The sequence below is a fragment of the Harpegnathos saltator genome, unplaced genomic scaffold, assembly GCF_003227715.2.
Source record: "Harpegnathos saltator strain DR-91 unplaced genomic scaffold, Hsal_v8.6 scaffold8, whole genome shotgun sequence".
NCBI classification, from domain to species: Eukaryota; Metazoa; Arthropoda; class Insecta; order Hymenoptera; family Formicidae; genus Harpegnathos; species Harpegnathos saltator.
The window spans coordinates 2,338,821-2,354,164 of NW_020230648.1; the positions used below are offsets into that span (position 1 = coordinate 2,338,821).

A 15,344-nucleotide genomic window follows, 5' to 3' on the forward strand; every position below is an offset into this window, starting at 1 on the left:
CGTCGTTCTTTTACGCGATATTTGTTTTTTTGTCCGCCCTGTGTGCAAATCTGACGACAGTTGGGTGAACTAAATGAAATCTGATCAGCGAGACGCGCCTTATATTCCTTGAATGTTAAATTGTTCTTCCGATTATTATTCCATGGGTCCTCAACTCTTTCATAACGGTGGACATGTCGACATTCGAGAGTTTTCCTCAAATTTATATGCACACCCGTGCATGAATTGTGCATAAGTGGTTGTCCTTACAGGATCGAGTTGTTATATATGAAGAGATGTAAAACAATATATAATGTTCCAGATTGTTTCAATTACATTTCAAATAAATAAAGTACATGTATATATTAATGAATGGGCTTCTTGCATGTGTATATATATATATATATATATATATATACAATTATCTAAATATGAGTAGATATAAACATATAATAATCGTATTGCATGATTTAGTCGCAGCGTGCAAATGATTCTAGAAATCTGAGTGACAAAGCTTTTTCTAAAAAATTTTTCAGACTTACGTGATGTAACACATCATTAAACAATTGCTATTATTTTATACAAATTATTGTGTCATCAATTGTTTTAATTCTGAAACGAGTTCGTAAAGCATTCGCAAATAGATGGGATTAAAATGTCAAACACATTTCGAGCAGCAATATTTCAGCGATAAACAGTTTTTATCTCGTTCTGTTTAATTAGGTGGAAAGAGTAAAAGAGGATAAAAAAGTAAATGTATTAAATATGTATAAAAAGTATGTGTATTAAATATGTTTTCAGATCTTCAAGTACTTTTATTAGAAATAGCGCTGCGAGGAAGAATAAATAAGATATTGAAAAGAAAATTAAACAATGTTTATATCGCAATTTAATTTGTCTTGAAATCTCTTGCCCCTCGATCTGTTTACAATAAATAAATACAGAAGTCCACTCTATTCCTTTTAGGGAATATATAATGCTCCTGAAAAATAAATAATAAAAAATGTCGTTCGACCCGCTATGAAGTATACTACTTGAGAATAAAAAGTCCTGACCCACCGTTGAGTCGTACCTGGTGGCTGTATTCCGAAATGCATTAAAAATATTATTTTCGCTTGTCGAAATTATTTTTACCATACAACAAAAGAACAGAGGGGATTGTCCAATTCGACATAACACGATTGGACACAACTAACTGGTGCAAAGCTTTACTTTAGTAAATTACTAGATCTAACCAATCATTAACTTTGTGTCCAATCTATATTAAATCGACATCTAGTTCAAGAGAGCAATGGCTGCATTCAGCAGACTCAACAGTTGGACAACATTACTAGATTTTCCACTGAATCTCGCTCCTGATTGGTAAATACTTCTGGGTCTATGAAGAATCTAAAAGAATGCTCCAATCAAAGACAATAATCACTAAGCACTCACTGATCATTTTGTTCTATTGAACGCAGCCACTGCTGATAATATTATCGTTTGGTAATATCATGTTCGTGCTACATTCATTATTTCTATGAATAAGAAATACATCCGTTATGTCTTTTTAACGCATACGTAATAGCTATAACGTATACGTTACAAACTTACAAAATAGATCCTCTGAGCATAAATTTTCATATAATGCATAAAACTCATTTTGGCCATTCGGGCCTTTCTGCATTAACCACAAGTCGCAAGTAAATTGACCAAGCATAGTTGATACTTCTTCGATCCAAGGAGAACAGTCGACTGTGATTGGTCAATTTGCTTACGAACAATTTGCAATTAATATAGAATGGGCTTAAGGTTGCATCTAGAATAAGTATGGCAAGCTTTAAGCCGTAAGAAATTGACCAACCATAATCGAATATAAGAAGAATAATCAGTTGTGATTCGTCAATTTCTTACGGCTTAAAGCCTAATACCACCCATTGTAGACCTAGCTTAAAGGGCCGTTTACAATAGCGGTAAGAAGTAAGCGTGAACAGTAAGAAATGGACCAACCACGGTTGATTATTCTTGTCATAATCGATTGTGATTGGTTTATTTCTTACCGCTTACGTTTGTTACTTATTTGTTACTTGTTACTGCTTACTTACTTCTTACTCCGTGACTATAGGTCTTTTTCGCAATCGGTTCCGGAAACGTTGGTTTTAGCCATAGACATGGGCCGTGTTCCAAAATTCACTGCCAGTACTGAAAATATATAGTTTGTATCACGCAAACTATAACTTTTCAGCGTTGGCAGTGAATTTTGAAACGCAGCCATAGTATATCTAGGCTGCGTTCCGATATTCACTGTCAGTATTGAAAATATCAGGTGTAGTAAAAAGAAATCCATTATTTTTCCAATAGATGGCTTTAGTAGTTATCTGTATCTCGCGTTGTATAAGTCCGATCGGGTTCCACCAGATGGCGTTAGAAAGATGAGATTTCGTACTAAAAAAACTTTTCTAACAGTTTTGTAATTAGTTGACTCAGTTTTGTTTGAGCGCGCGTCAAAGATGGACACTAGCAAAGAGAAAATACGCTATATTTTACAGTTTTTCTCCAATAAAGGCGAAAACGCAAGCCAGACGGCTGAAAAGGTGAATAGTGTTTATGGTCCTGATACTGTAACAGCCAATCACGCGCAATTTTGGTTTCGTCGATTCTGTTCCGGTAATTTCGATGTCAAAGATGCACCACGCACTGGAAGGCCAATTGTCGAAAATATCGATAAAATCATGGACATTGTCGAGTCCGACCGTCATGTAAGCACTGTTTCGATTGCCCAAGAGCTAAAGATTGCACAAAAAGCCGTTTGAAACCATTTGAATAAGGCTGGATACAAAAAGAAGCTCGATGTATGGGCGCCACACGAGTTAACGAAAAAAGACCTCATGGACCGAATTTCCATCTGCGAATCGCTGCTGAATCGCAACAAAATCGACCCATTTCTGAAGCGGTTGGTCACTGGCGATGAAAAGTGGATCACTTACGACAACGTTAAGCGAAAACGGTCGTAGTCGAATCGCGGTGAGCCGGCGGAAACGGTGGCCAAGCCAGGATTTACGGCCAGGAAGGTTTTGCTGTGTGTTTGGTGGGATTAGCAAGGAATTATCTACTATGAGCTGCTCCCCTACGGCAAAACTCTTAACTCGGAACTGTACTGTCAACAATTGGACCGTCTGAAGGAAGCAATCGCCCAGAAGTGGCCAGCTTTGGCCAATAGGAGAGGAATTGTGTTCCATCAGGACAACGCCAGGCCATACACATCGATAGTGACTCACCAGAAGCTCCGGGAGCTTGGTTGGGAGGTTCTTATGCATCCACCTTATAGTCCGGACCTAGCACCAAGTGATTACCATCTGTTCCTGTCTATGGCGAACAATTTTGCTGGTGAAAAATTCGCTTCAAGAGAGGCTTGTGAAAATTGACTGTCTCAAATTTTTGCCAATAGGAACGAGGGCTTTTATGAGAGAGGCATAATGAAATTACCTTCAAAATGGCAACAAGTTGTCGAACAAAACGGCGCATATTTGACCTAAATCGGATCATTCTAACTATGGTAATTAAAGCCTTCAATTTCATGCAAAAATAATGGATTTCTTTTTACTACACCTAATATATACTTTATGTCACATATATTATAGATTTTCAGTACTGGCAGTGAATATCGGAACGCAGCCCTGGACTGCGTGTTCGAGGAGTGGGCTCACGTAGAAAAGGATACACTGTTTTTACTGTTCGTTCTCTCTCGCACAGTCCCGCTGGAAGGGGTATAGGGGAAGCAGTTGCTGTACAGTGCTGTACAGTAACCACCGCCCCTATTTCCTTCATAAGTTTTATGGGCCTTCTACAATAAGTTATTAGTCATAAGTTGTAACCAAATCGACCAACCACAGTTGATTATTTTTGAAATAATCAATTGTGATTGGTCAATTTGTTTATAGCTTATGACTAATTGTTTATTGTAGAAGGCCTCTTAGAACTAAAACCAAAATTTCCAAAGCCGGTTTCAGAACAGGCTCTATACATAATCTTAGGTTGTTTTTTATCGCTGTTTTTTATCGCTGAACTAGTGTACACTCAGGGAACATAAAAAGAAATAGATATACATCTAGGAGTTAGTGAAAGGGAGAGAAAAAGAGAATAAGTGCAAGTTAGTGCAGTTAATTCAGCAATAGAAAACAAACCTCTCAGGTTCATATTCTGAACTCTTTTATCGTTAAAAGTGACTATAAAAGTGGCTTATAAGTCTTGATTGGCTATAAGCCACTTTTAGTTACTTTTAGCAGTTACTTTTAGTGATGAGAGTTCAGAATGTGAGCCTTAATATATAAACGACGATATCCAATTGGTACGATTTGTCTTCTTCATGCATATATTGTATCAGATCAATACACCATTGTTTGTATATAAATCATCAATATTAATAGAAATTTATTACTTGGTACATGTATTAAATGATAAATATAAATTAATGTTAACTAATGCAAGCGACCGAATTCGTTATGACAAATGCGTTCAGCGAATATATATTTTTGCAACAATTACATGACTATTGTATTTTGTGAACACACCCATCAAGATTTTTCAATCACACACGTTATTTTTACATATTTGTACATTACGAGTGTTAATTACTCGAGGAAATTAACGATATTTAAAAGGTTATTTCGTTTTTTTATACATAATTTTGCACGTTTTACGTTACACGAATACTATTGTCTGAATAATTTAAAATATTGTGATATTTTTCTGTTATTTTCTGAAAGGGTACAGTCACATGGAATTCGAAATACAAAAATATATTTTATAAAATAAATATATGTTTTATTTAATATTTATTTTCTATCATAGTTTTTATAATATTAATGTGTATACTTGTCTTCTTTATAATGCATAATATCAATAATACATAATTCTTAATTCATACATTAATATGCTTATTAATGCATAATACAATAATGCTTAATTCATACATTATTATTTTCAATTGATGCTTAAGTATTATTTTCAATTGATGCTTAAGTATTATTTTCATTATTACTTTTTTACATTTTTATTTTCTATATAATGCTTAATGCAGTGATAAATTAAGATAATTACAAAATAATAATAAATCTTACAAAATAATTTGTAAGAAATTTATAAAGTTCAAAACACAAGTTTGTTTAGCACCCATTGAAACACGAGTTGCCAATGCAACTCACGCATGCGCAGGTACGTACGGTGGAACATGCACCATAATATTTCTACTGCTCGAACGGTTCAGCTCGACGGTTCAGCCAATTCCAGCATAAATAGAGTTCTATGCTTTCGATCTTTCGACGCAGCTAAGAAACAAATTTAATAACATATTAAGGAATTTCCGGGAAAGATTTTCCAGTTTAGATTGCGTTTTGTCATCATCTCGAGTTTCGACAAATCCGCGGATTGAAGGTCTAGCTTCGTTGAGCAAAGCTATCTATTGCCATTCCGTAGTGATCGTTTGATATGCATCGAGTCCGACTCATCTTGACGCGAATGGTTGATTTCTCCGTTTCAATAAAGATTGTGGCGATAATGTGTTAATCGAGAAGTATCCTCTTTATGACCAACATTAATCGAGGAAGATCAGTGAACATGACAATGACATCAGCCAACAGGTTAGTCTTTGTTTACATATTTATAAGATGACATAACCTTACGAAGAAAAGTACGTAAAGGCCCGTACGGCACGCGTCGTGACGCGCATTATCCACAGTTGTGATGATTCTATTGTTTTTCCTACGTACGGATTGTTTAGAAAAAGGGGTCGCAACGTGGAAGAGGAATCCAGCGAGTTTATGCCGTTGAGCAAACGAATCAACAATCTTCACATCAATGGCTTGTCTGGTCTGCGAGAGAGAGCGATGGAACGAATGGAGACTGACGATTGGGGGAGTGAAAATTTCGTGCCGTCCCCGAGTTGCTCAGAGGTTTCTCAAAACTCACCGTCCAGGGACACCTGTAGCTCCAGCCAAAGCAGTTTCACGACTGAGTACAGACCAGACTTAGATGCCATGTCGAATCCTTTTTATTACGAGAGTAACAAGTTACTCTTCTCCTTATATATGGAACGTATGCAAAGGAGGTTAAATCCCTACTAGTGAAAGTACATGTTACCGATCATCATGTTTGCAAAGCATCCACTTAACATTCGACAAACATGTCTCTTTTTGCCATTTTTCTATGTGACATATTTTGACAGTCTTCAATCATTCACATTGATTATACAGATTATAATAAAGGGGTACTAGCTATCTATGTACTAAACTTGTTTTATAAAAAGGTGGTGCTGATGAATACTTGTTGCACACAGCCTTTAGGTGATCATTTATATCATATGCGGCACATAAAATTTTATGTATATGGGAAAGTATGAGTAACTTCCGCAATTGTGTGAAATGTATAGTTGTAGAACTATTTGTAGAACTAATTTATCAGTAATTTATTTAAATTCTCGATGCTTCGTTGCGCTACACTTTTAACGAATCAAGCGTATGACACTTGGGATCCTTAAATCTTAAGTTGCATGTATGAAATATAAAGATAATGAAATAAAGCAAATAGAAGTTATAAAATATAGTTTGTACAAAGTGTGTATATTTTTGTGGACGCCATAGAAGTAAGAGAGCCATCAGTCTTTGAATATTTTAATATTTTCGGGTGGAATATATCATATATCTTCCTCCATCACCATATGGAATCGTTTCTATCGATTTGACAATAATGATCCAGACAAAAAACTCTTATTTTCTGCACTTAAATTTAAAGTATATTTGTACTTATTCAAAGAACTTCTGAATTAGCGCAGTAAATTGAAGATGTTAACAGATATATTTTCCCTAATACCCCAACTTGCCGCAGTAATTCAGAAATTCTTTTAGTAAGAACAGGGTCCATATTCTTGAAAAATATTGCATACAATATTTCATGAATGTCTTGATTTTCAGCCAATTGAATCGCCCTGTTGATGTCGTATATCGTATCGATATTTTTCACAAATTTTCGAGAACGAGGAAAAAAAATATCGCATACGATATTTCATGAATGTTATTAGATATCACGATTCTCAACCAATTAAATTGTCTCATTGATGAGACATTATATACGATATTTTTCACAAATTTTCGAGAATAAGGGCTCAGTGGTGCGATTCTGTAACTCGTTATTGGAGTTAACGACACTTTCGTTATCGTTGCGCAGCTTTTCTACGGTATACAAAAGCTGCGCAACGATAACGAAAGTGTCGTTAACTCCAATAACGAGTTACAGAATCGCACCACAGAGACCTTACGAAAGTGGGAGCGACGAAGAAACTGCGCGCTCCGCCGCGTTTCATAAAAGCGCGCGCATCCGAACCGGAAAAGATGGCGGGCCGTCGGTTGACGTCGTCTCACTTAACCTCGTTCTAGTATCCGCTAGGTGCGTGTAAGTCGACGTCCTCTCACAGTCGTGTGTGTCGCGTAGGAGTAACCGTGGCTTGGAGGGAGACGGACAGTTGTTTATCTCTAGCTGAATCGTGCGGGATAGTTCGGTGCGAAAGTTTCCACGGTTGCATCGCGCGCGCGATCCGCGGACGAGGCAACAGCATCGTCTCTCGTGAGCCGTTTAATCGACGATCGCGCGCACGCGCCACATCCTTGATCCGTTGGCGCTCGCTCGTTCCTCCGTTTCTCTTCCCCTCCCTGCCTCTTTCTCCCTCTCTCTCTCTCTCACACACGTTTTCAACACACTTGCGCCCCACACGTGTAATCGCCGCCATAGTTGATGATCGGTCGATAGAATATTAATAGCGACGCGTTTCGCGACGAGCCGAACGCAGTCTCGATCGAAAGGAGCGATCGCGAGACGAGGATGCGGCTGTGACGTTAGCCGGAGGAGCCGAGAGAGAGAGAGAGAGAGAGAGAAAGAGAGAGAGAGAGAGCGAGCGAGCAAGCAAGCAAGCGACGCGGCGCACGGTGAAACGGTGCGCGACGGCGCGACTCCGTTGGACTTTCCAGGAGAGCGGCGTTCAGGCTCGCGGAGTCAACGCGTGGCCACCGTGGTGTCTGTCGGGCGGTTATGTACCGTTAGCTCGAATCCATTTCATTGGCCGGCTTGGGCGAGATCCACGCTTGCCTACCTACCGACCGAGAAGAAACGAGTTACTACATTCGATCGCGCAGTCGGCCGTCGTAAAACCCGGAAACACACAGTGCGCGTCCCTCTGTTGAACGAGAACTCACTGCGCGCGCGAGCGAAAGAGGGAGCGAGACCGCGACACGCACGCACGGACGTACATATACGTACGCAAAACGAGCGAGCGAGCGAGCGAGCGAGTGAGAGAGAGAGAGCGAACGAGCGAGAAAGAAAGAGGACGGACGGCGGTGTACGAGCGCGAATTTATCGCGGAGTCACTCTCGAGCTCTCTTGGAGTTTCCGTTAGAGGAAACGCGCGCGCGTCTCTCTTTCTCTCTTTCGTCCACATACGCCAGCACGTATGACGTATGCACCGACGGCGACAGACGCGGCGGGTACATCGGTCAGCACAGCAGCGTCGTGCACGTAGAAATGAGAAAGTCGTTGCTGCCGCCGCGCTGAGGATTGGGAACGACGACGCGGGCCAGACGGACGATTTCCGTACTAAGCGAAGCTACCAGAAGAACGAAGGCGGCGACAGTAGCAGCGGTACGCTGAGCCGAGCACGCACGGGGGAGCGCGATCGCAGCTGCCGCTTCTTGACCTGTTCGTCGTCGTCGTCTCACCTGTCGATCGTACGTACAAGTAAGTAGAACGGCACACCGTCGACGCCGAATAACGTGGCATTCTCGCGTACTCTCGGCGGCTGAGCCACGCTCTCTCTTCGTGTTACGCGTGTACGTATGCGTGCGTATGTGTGTGTGTGTGTGTGTGTGTGTGTGTAGATGCATGCATATCGTACGGTGTGCAATTTTGATGCGTGCAACAACCATATGCGTATCTTCCTTCAATGTCTGTGTCTCCCTCTCTCTCTCTCTCTCTCTCTATCTCTTTCTATCTCTCTCTTTATATATCGCTCTCTCGCTCCCTCTTCCCCTCTGGCTGAGCCTTTATTTTTGTTATCCCGATCGCACTGCTGCCGTAGTAATAGTAGTAGTAGTGTTGTAGTAGTAGTAGTAGTAGTAGTAGCAGTAGTAGTAGTAGTAGTAGTAGCTCCAGCCGACGACGCCGAGGCGAAGGTGCCGTCACGGCTCGCGCTGCTTCTCACTCCCAACTCTCGACGACGACGAGACCATGCACGAGAAACCGCGAAACTGTGGCCACAGAGAGCACCCACCCCAAGACACTAAAATCGTCGCGGGGCCCTCGTCGTGGCTCACGGCTTGGCTCGAGCTGGCTTTGGTGGGGTGGTTGGAGGTGCGGACAGTGGTTGAGAGGCTGGTGGGGTTGGAAATTGCGTGGTGGTGGGTGTTCGTCGAGGTCTCGGAGGCCCCTCCGTGGCATCTCGCTGCCTCTAACCCATCGAGGTGGGGGTGTAAACAACAGCCCTGCCCGTGTGCCTCCGTCGTTTCGCCTCTGCCCTGCTCTCTGTCAGCTGATGCGTCTTTCGCCGCGTGCCGCCGTTGTCGATCTTTTTCCTACTTCCGTCCTCCCGGTCCTGGCCGTGTGCACACGGCGCTCGCGCTTCACGGCCAGCGACGCGGCAGCCAGCGAGAAGACGAGGGGGATAAAGTAGAGGGAGAGCCAGAGAGAGAGAGAGAGGAGAGGAGAGATAGAGAGAGAGAGAAAGAGAGAGAGAGAGAGAGAAACGATGTGTGCGGAACATACCCGCGTGCACGTTAGAAGGGGTTTCCACGATGCGCCGAGCGGGAGAGACAGTCAAGGGAGGGCGAGATCAAAAGAATCGGCCAAGTCGCGCAGTTTTCTCTCGTCTCACCTACGTGGACGATTTTTTCCATCATGGCGGCCGCGCGCGACCTACGCTTTGTGCGTAACGACGTGATGACGACGACAACGGTCGGCCGGCCGCTCGTCGTCGTCATCGTCGTCGTCGTCGAGGACGAGCTCGACGAGGGGCGAGGGGAAAGCGACGCGTTTCCGCCTCGGCCGCTCGCTTTCTCCCGAAGGCTCGAGCGCGATGCTATTGAATCGCGAACAACGAAAAGCGTGGGTTAGCAGCGCGAAGCGGAAGCGAGCGGCCCCGACATGCACGCGACATTGCACAAGAAGCCAGCCACCGCGCCGCCGATCCGTCGAGCGTGCGGCGTCCCGCGCGCGCAGTGACATCGAAAGCGGCGGCACGCGCTTCTCCTCGCGCGCGCGATTGTGTGCGCGAGGGAAACGCGCGAGACGGATTTGATGAAAAATTCGCGAGCGTGCACACGCGGAAGATCGAGAGACGTGTCGCGCGTGTGTAGTACGGCCGAGCGGAAGAGAGAAAGAGGGCGCGGCCGTGCAGTCGAGCGAGCGAGAGAGCGAGTGAGATGAAGAGAGAGAGAGAGAGCAAGCGAGCGAGAGCGTGCGAATGTGCGTATACGTGCGTGCGTGAGAGAGTGAGTGAGTGAATAAGCGCGAGTGAGCGAATGAGCGAACGTGCGAGCGAACGAGCGAATAAGATGCCGCGGCGTCACGTGGGAGAAGGATAGACTTAGTCGAGGCTAACCTTAGGAGAGAATCGGTGCGCCATTACGACATGCGCGTCTTGCGAGAGCAGCACGATCAGCGGCAGTACGACCGACAGCGGAGTTGACCGATCAGTCGTGTACGCCATTCCGCGTACGACGAAAAACACGTCGCGTGGTGCCGGCGAGTGAAGCTTAGGGAGACGAGCGCGCGTGTCGCGGAACCCGTTGCCCTACGTAGGGAAACGGCATCGTGCCTCGTACGGCAGAACGAGCACCCTTGACACCCGTAAGACGCACGGTATCTTAACCTCTCTTTGTCTTCTCTTTCTCTCTGTCTACCTCTGTCACTCTCTGCCTCTGTCTCACTTTTGCGCCCGCGTTCTTTCTCTCTCTCTCTCACACTCACTCACTCTCTCTCTCTCTTTCTCTCTCTCTCTCTTCCCCCCGTTCTCCCGCTCGCGCTCTCACACATCGATCCTCGCACAAGGGCGGGGAACGCGTCCGACTCGCGCTGTCTCTCGGTCGCGCGCGCGTCGTTATCGTCATCATCATTGTCCCAATTCGTCTGGCGCGGTGTCTACCCGCCTGCCACGACGCGGGTGCTTTCGCCCCCGACGTTTTCGCGTTCCCCTTCCCCGGGGATTGCCGGTGTGCCGAGTTTGACTCCCTTCTTTCTTGGTGTTCCCCTACCCTTTCCAGCGCTCGCCTTCTTTCTCGTTCCATTCTCGCGGTACACGCCGCGTCGAGGTAGCGCGGGAGAAAGAGGAGCGGATTCTCGAGCTCTATTTCGCGGTAGGTTCCCACCTATGGACCTCCCCCCCTACCCTCATCGCGCTCCTACCCCTTACGGCGCCCGTAGGGGCACCATCGCCGCCGCCGTGGAGTGGGGTGGGATCCTGGGCCACTTTGACGACTATCCTCCCTGCTCCCGGATCCCTTTCAGGTAGGGAGAAGGGGGTGAAGTGGGGGAGCCCTCACCCCACCCTTGCGGAATGGTATCACCAAGGCTCCGCGCGAGTCAAGAGCACGTTGCTCGCCTCGTCCGACACTCGCTAAAAACGACGTGAAGAATTTTCATTTTGTTGCTCTCGCGAAAAACACGTGTGGAGAGGGCGGGAGGGAAAGTTAGGTTATGTTAGATCAGGGTGGCCTAGGTTAGGTCCGATATAGCTCAAGGTATAGACATGGTCTGGCTCTTGTGTTGTGCAGACGGCATCGCAACGGAGTGGACGACGACTTTGTGGCGCGGAACTGAAACGTGCAGTATGAACGCGATGAAACGTAAAGTTGAGAAGTGCAAAGATGTCTACCTGTATGTACTTGAAATGGCTCGTTAGGGTGACTTCTTGGGCTTCCGGATTGGCAACTCGGTCTTATCCGTTCTTTTAATGGTACTGAGGGAGAAAGAGAGAGCGAGAAACTTTTTGTTCACTCCTTTTTGTGTCGAGTAGCATTCCTGTGACGAAATCCATGTTACATCTCCAGCTTTGACTTGCACCTTGGTAGTGTGGCCTCGAGAGAACTGCATAGTCACTGGAAATTTTTGTGTCATGCTTGGGAAACAATTTAATTCTGAAACTTGGTGTGGATGCAGCGACTACCAATCTCTTTGTCTTGCAGGTTTGACGGTGCAAGATGAATTTCACACCATTCACCGGGTTCACGACACCGGGCACTGTTCATCAGTTTGCTACGGCGAAATTCGCACAAAATCTCACTACTGGAGGACAAGTTGTCGGGGTGTTATCCGGTGGTGAAGGTGGAGTCCACTACTTGAGGCCAGTAGACCCAAATGGCTTTGCTGTCGCTCAGAGTGGCAACAATCAGCAACAGCAGATCATCACGCTGCCCATCACCGTGCCGGGGAAAGATGGCACGCAGCAACAGCAGACGGTTCAGATACAAGTCGTCAACCCCAGCGTATCGCAGAGTGGAAACAGCGGTGATCAACCCAAGTATCATTTGGCGCCGATATCGCTGGGACAGTTCCCGCAAGGGGCAGCTACCGTTCTCACCGTTGCCTACAGTCAGCAGGGTGCGGATGGAGTTCAAATTCAAGTACAACCGCAAAACACCGTAGCGACTACGCAAACGTAAGAACCCGACGTGTTTATTCAAAGGTTTTGCGTATGCACGATACAATTGATATTTTCATCCAAGTTGCTACACTCACTTGATCGCTTTCGTCCATCTTTGCAGGTCCGATCAAACGACACAGAGTACGTCTACTGCTGTGACAACTACTTCCCAGCAGACTATCCAACAAACTGTGCAACTGCCAGGAGCACCTGAGGGCTTAACCGTGGTCGCTCAGATTCCGCAAGATTTGATACTGCGAGAGAGCATAGAGGAGTCCAAGGAGGACGTGAAGGAAGGCACGACACCGGTAGCCCTGATTAAACGAGGTAGCGTCAAGAGTCAAGGTAATCAGAGCGGAGAAGAATTCATTACCTCCATGCCCGCTAGCTGGCAGAGTCTCGCTGCGGGTTCTGCTCAAGTCGCGGACTATCTGTCTCGACTGCCTACCAGTACCTTGCCCATTAGTTTGCAACATTTTCTCAAGTTCTCCGCGGAGACTATAAAACGAGAAGCTACTATTGAATCTAGTCCGCTCGGGGCGGACGGTTTAGACACTTCTGGCGGTGCAACCTCGGGGGAGCAGGCGGTACAGATTACAGTTGCTGGGGGCGAAACTGCGATCATTCCTGATGTTGTGGAAGAGCAAGAGCCGGGAACGAAGCCGAAACGGAAGAAGAAGTATAAGAAGAAACCTCCAAAGCCGAAGAAACCAAAACCAGGACAGGTGAGCATAGTCACGGCTCTTGATGGTACGACTCTGTTTTGTTGTCCTCAATGCAACATGGCGTACCCGGAGAAGGAGAGTCTGGAGCAGCATTTGATTGGACATAAAATCGAGAGGCGATTCATCTGCGACATCTGCGGCGCTGGTCTTAAGCGGAAGGAGCATCTGGAGCGGCACAAGTTGGGCCACAATCCCGACAGACCCTTCATCTGTTCCGTTTGCATGAAGGGTTTCAAGCGGAAAGAACACTTGAATCTTCATTTCGTCATACATTCTGGACAAAAAACCGAGGTCTGCACCGAATGCGGGAAAGCGTTTTACCGCAAAGATCACCTGAGGAAGCACGCGAGATCGCATCTCGCCAAGCGCGCCAAGGAGGATCCGTTGAACACGAACGACACCACGCAGAATCAACAGGCGGACCAACAGCAGCAAGTGGAGCAATTGCAACAACAGTCGTCGGTGCCCGAGTTGCAGCAAATCCAGATACAAGTGGGACAAGGATCTCAAGCGCAGATTCACCAGATCTCCGTCAGCGAGCAGTCCACTGTGGTGCTGCCTACAGCCGCCGAAACCGGAGCTATGACTATGCTTCATCATCAACAGCAGCAGCAGCAGCAGCAGCAACAACAGCAGCAGCAGCAGCAACAGCAGCAGCAGTCGCAACAGCAACAGCATTAGCAACAGCATACCGCCCCGAATCAGCTCGGGCGGTACTTTCGTTTCAATCATCAACAAGCTAGAGGTCGTGCAAAACATGGTGTACTCGTTGATTGAGTTGTTCTCATGCAATAGGCAAATTGATGTTAACGCAAACTTGGTTCATCATCATTATTGCCCGGTTGATGATTCTGCAAAGTCTCTCCGTTTGAAAAACGCCCTCCGTTCCTTTTTGATGAAGTAAACACGTCGTCCCTTATTCGTCGATTCGCAAGCCGGTAGGAATTTTCGAACCTGCGCGTTCACATGCGCGCCGTGTCGGCTTGTGAAATTTTCTTAGTGAAAGAAACACAGCTCGCGACACTCGCGTGTTTGATAATTACTTCGTAAAAGCGCACTCTGAGCTGTACCGATGAAATTCGTTCGTATACATAATACGAGTTTCTCTTTGACGTACACGTTGTAGCGTACGTGGAAAAAGAAGCGACAGCATCATCCGCTCGCCTCGGACATAACGTTTTCGTCGCTAATCCAGTTCCATGACGCAAGTTAGACATAAATGAAAAAGTTTATATAAATATATATATATATATATAAATATAAATACAAAAATATATTTTTGAAAGCGCGGACTGGATTCGCCCGGAGGTGAGGAGGGAATCGAGTTTTGGGCTGAAAATAATTCGCTTCTACTATAGTAAAATACGTAAAACGAGGAAGAAAGGAAAGGAAAGATAACGGGGAACTATGGAAAAGGAAAAAAAAACAGGACAAGGGGAGAGTTGTAAATACGGGGCGCGGCTTTTCACCCCCTGACGAGGGTAGAACATTTTGTCGTAATGAGTACTAGCGCAGGGTGAATATATTATTTATTTCTCTTGTACAACACACGATTGTGACCCAAATGAGAAAATTCATCGGTGAATCATCATGTTCAGTGTCTTAAGGATCTTCTTTTTTTTTCTTTTTTTTTTTTTAAGATTATATCGACGCATGCTTCTTGAATCTTTGAATCTATGATTTCAATCATTGTGCAACGTTTTTAATGCAGGGTGGTTCAGCGATAGATGGTCAGAGCCGGATGCATATTCTGTTTGTTGTTGCAAGAGAGTGGAGAGAGAGAGAGAGAGAGAGAGAGAGAGAGAGAGAGAGAGAGAGAGAGAGAGAGAGAGAGAGAGAGAGAGAGGGGACAATTGGGGTTGTCGCAAAACTGACATTCGACGAAACAACAACGTGATAAGTAACGCGCGATTGCGCGCGATTGGATTCCATGGACATAGAACATCTCCCTGAGATTTGGCCACCTACTACGGAAACACCCT

The 15,344-nt window shown here is 45.2% G+C and overlaps 2 protein-coding genes across 5 annotated transcripts; both read left to right on the plus strand.

Annotated features, from left to right (window-relative positions):
- The first annotated feature begins 5,157 nt into the window (after positions 1–5,157).
- Positions 5,158–6,912, plus strand: LOC105187369 (uncharacterized). The gene is made up of 2 exons (XM_011148133.3): positions 5,158–5,597; positions 5,738–6,912. The coding sequence occupies exons 1-2, from the start codon at positions 5,542–5,544 to the stop codon at positions 6,078–6,080; spliced, it is 399 nt and encodes a 132-aa protein (XP_011146435.1). The 5' UTR covers positions 5,158–5,541; the 3' UTR covers positions 6,081–6,912.
- Positions 6,913–8,097: 1,185 nt separating this feature from the next.
- LOC105187370 (zinc finger protein 384-like) lies at positions 8,098–14,235 on the plus strand. 4 transcript variants are annotated; one of them, XM_011148134.3, is made up of 3 exons: positions 8,098–8,739; positions 12,180–12,652; positions 12,759–14,235. In XM_011148134.3, exons 2-3 carry the CDS (start codon positions 12,195–12,197, stop codon positions 14,041–14,043), a joined length of 1,743 nt encoding a protein of 580 aa, XP_011146436.1. In that variant the 5' UTR covers positions 8,098–8,739; positions 12,180–12,194; the 3' UTR covers positions 14,044–14,235. The 4 variants fall into 4 exon arrangements, with proteins under 4 accessions (XP_011146436.1, XP_011146439.1, XP_011146437.1 ...); XM_011148137.3 differs by lacking the exon at positions 8,098–8,739 and adding an exon at positions 10,646–10,857; XM_011148135.3 differs by lacking the exon at positions 8,098–8,739 and adding an exon at positions 10,646–10,845.
- The last annotated feature ends 1,109 nt before the right edge of the window (positions 14,236–15,344 follow it).

What these genes read in the sequence shown, in the direction of transcription:
- LOC105187369 (XM_011148133.3), top strand. Translation starts at nt 5,542, where the DNA reads ATGACCAACATTAATCGAGGAAGATCAGTGAACATGACAATGACATCA. An exon ending in ACAATGACATCAGCCAACAG is followed by an intron (nt 5,598 to 5,737) that starts GTTAGTCTTTGT and finishes CGGATTGTTTAG; the next exon opens with AAAAAGGGGTCGCAACGTGG.
- LOC105187370 (XM_011148134.3), top strand. Translation starts at nt 12,195, where the DNA reads ATGAATTTCACACCATTCACCGGGTTCACGACACCGGGCACTGTTCAT. An exon ending in ACCGTAGCGACTACGCAAAC is followed by an intron (nt 12,653 to 12,758) that starts GTAAGAACCCGA and finishes CCATCTTTGCAG; the next exon opens with GTCCGATCAAACGACACAGA.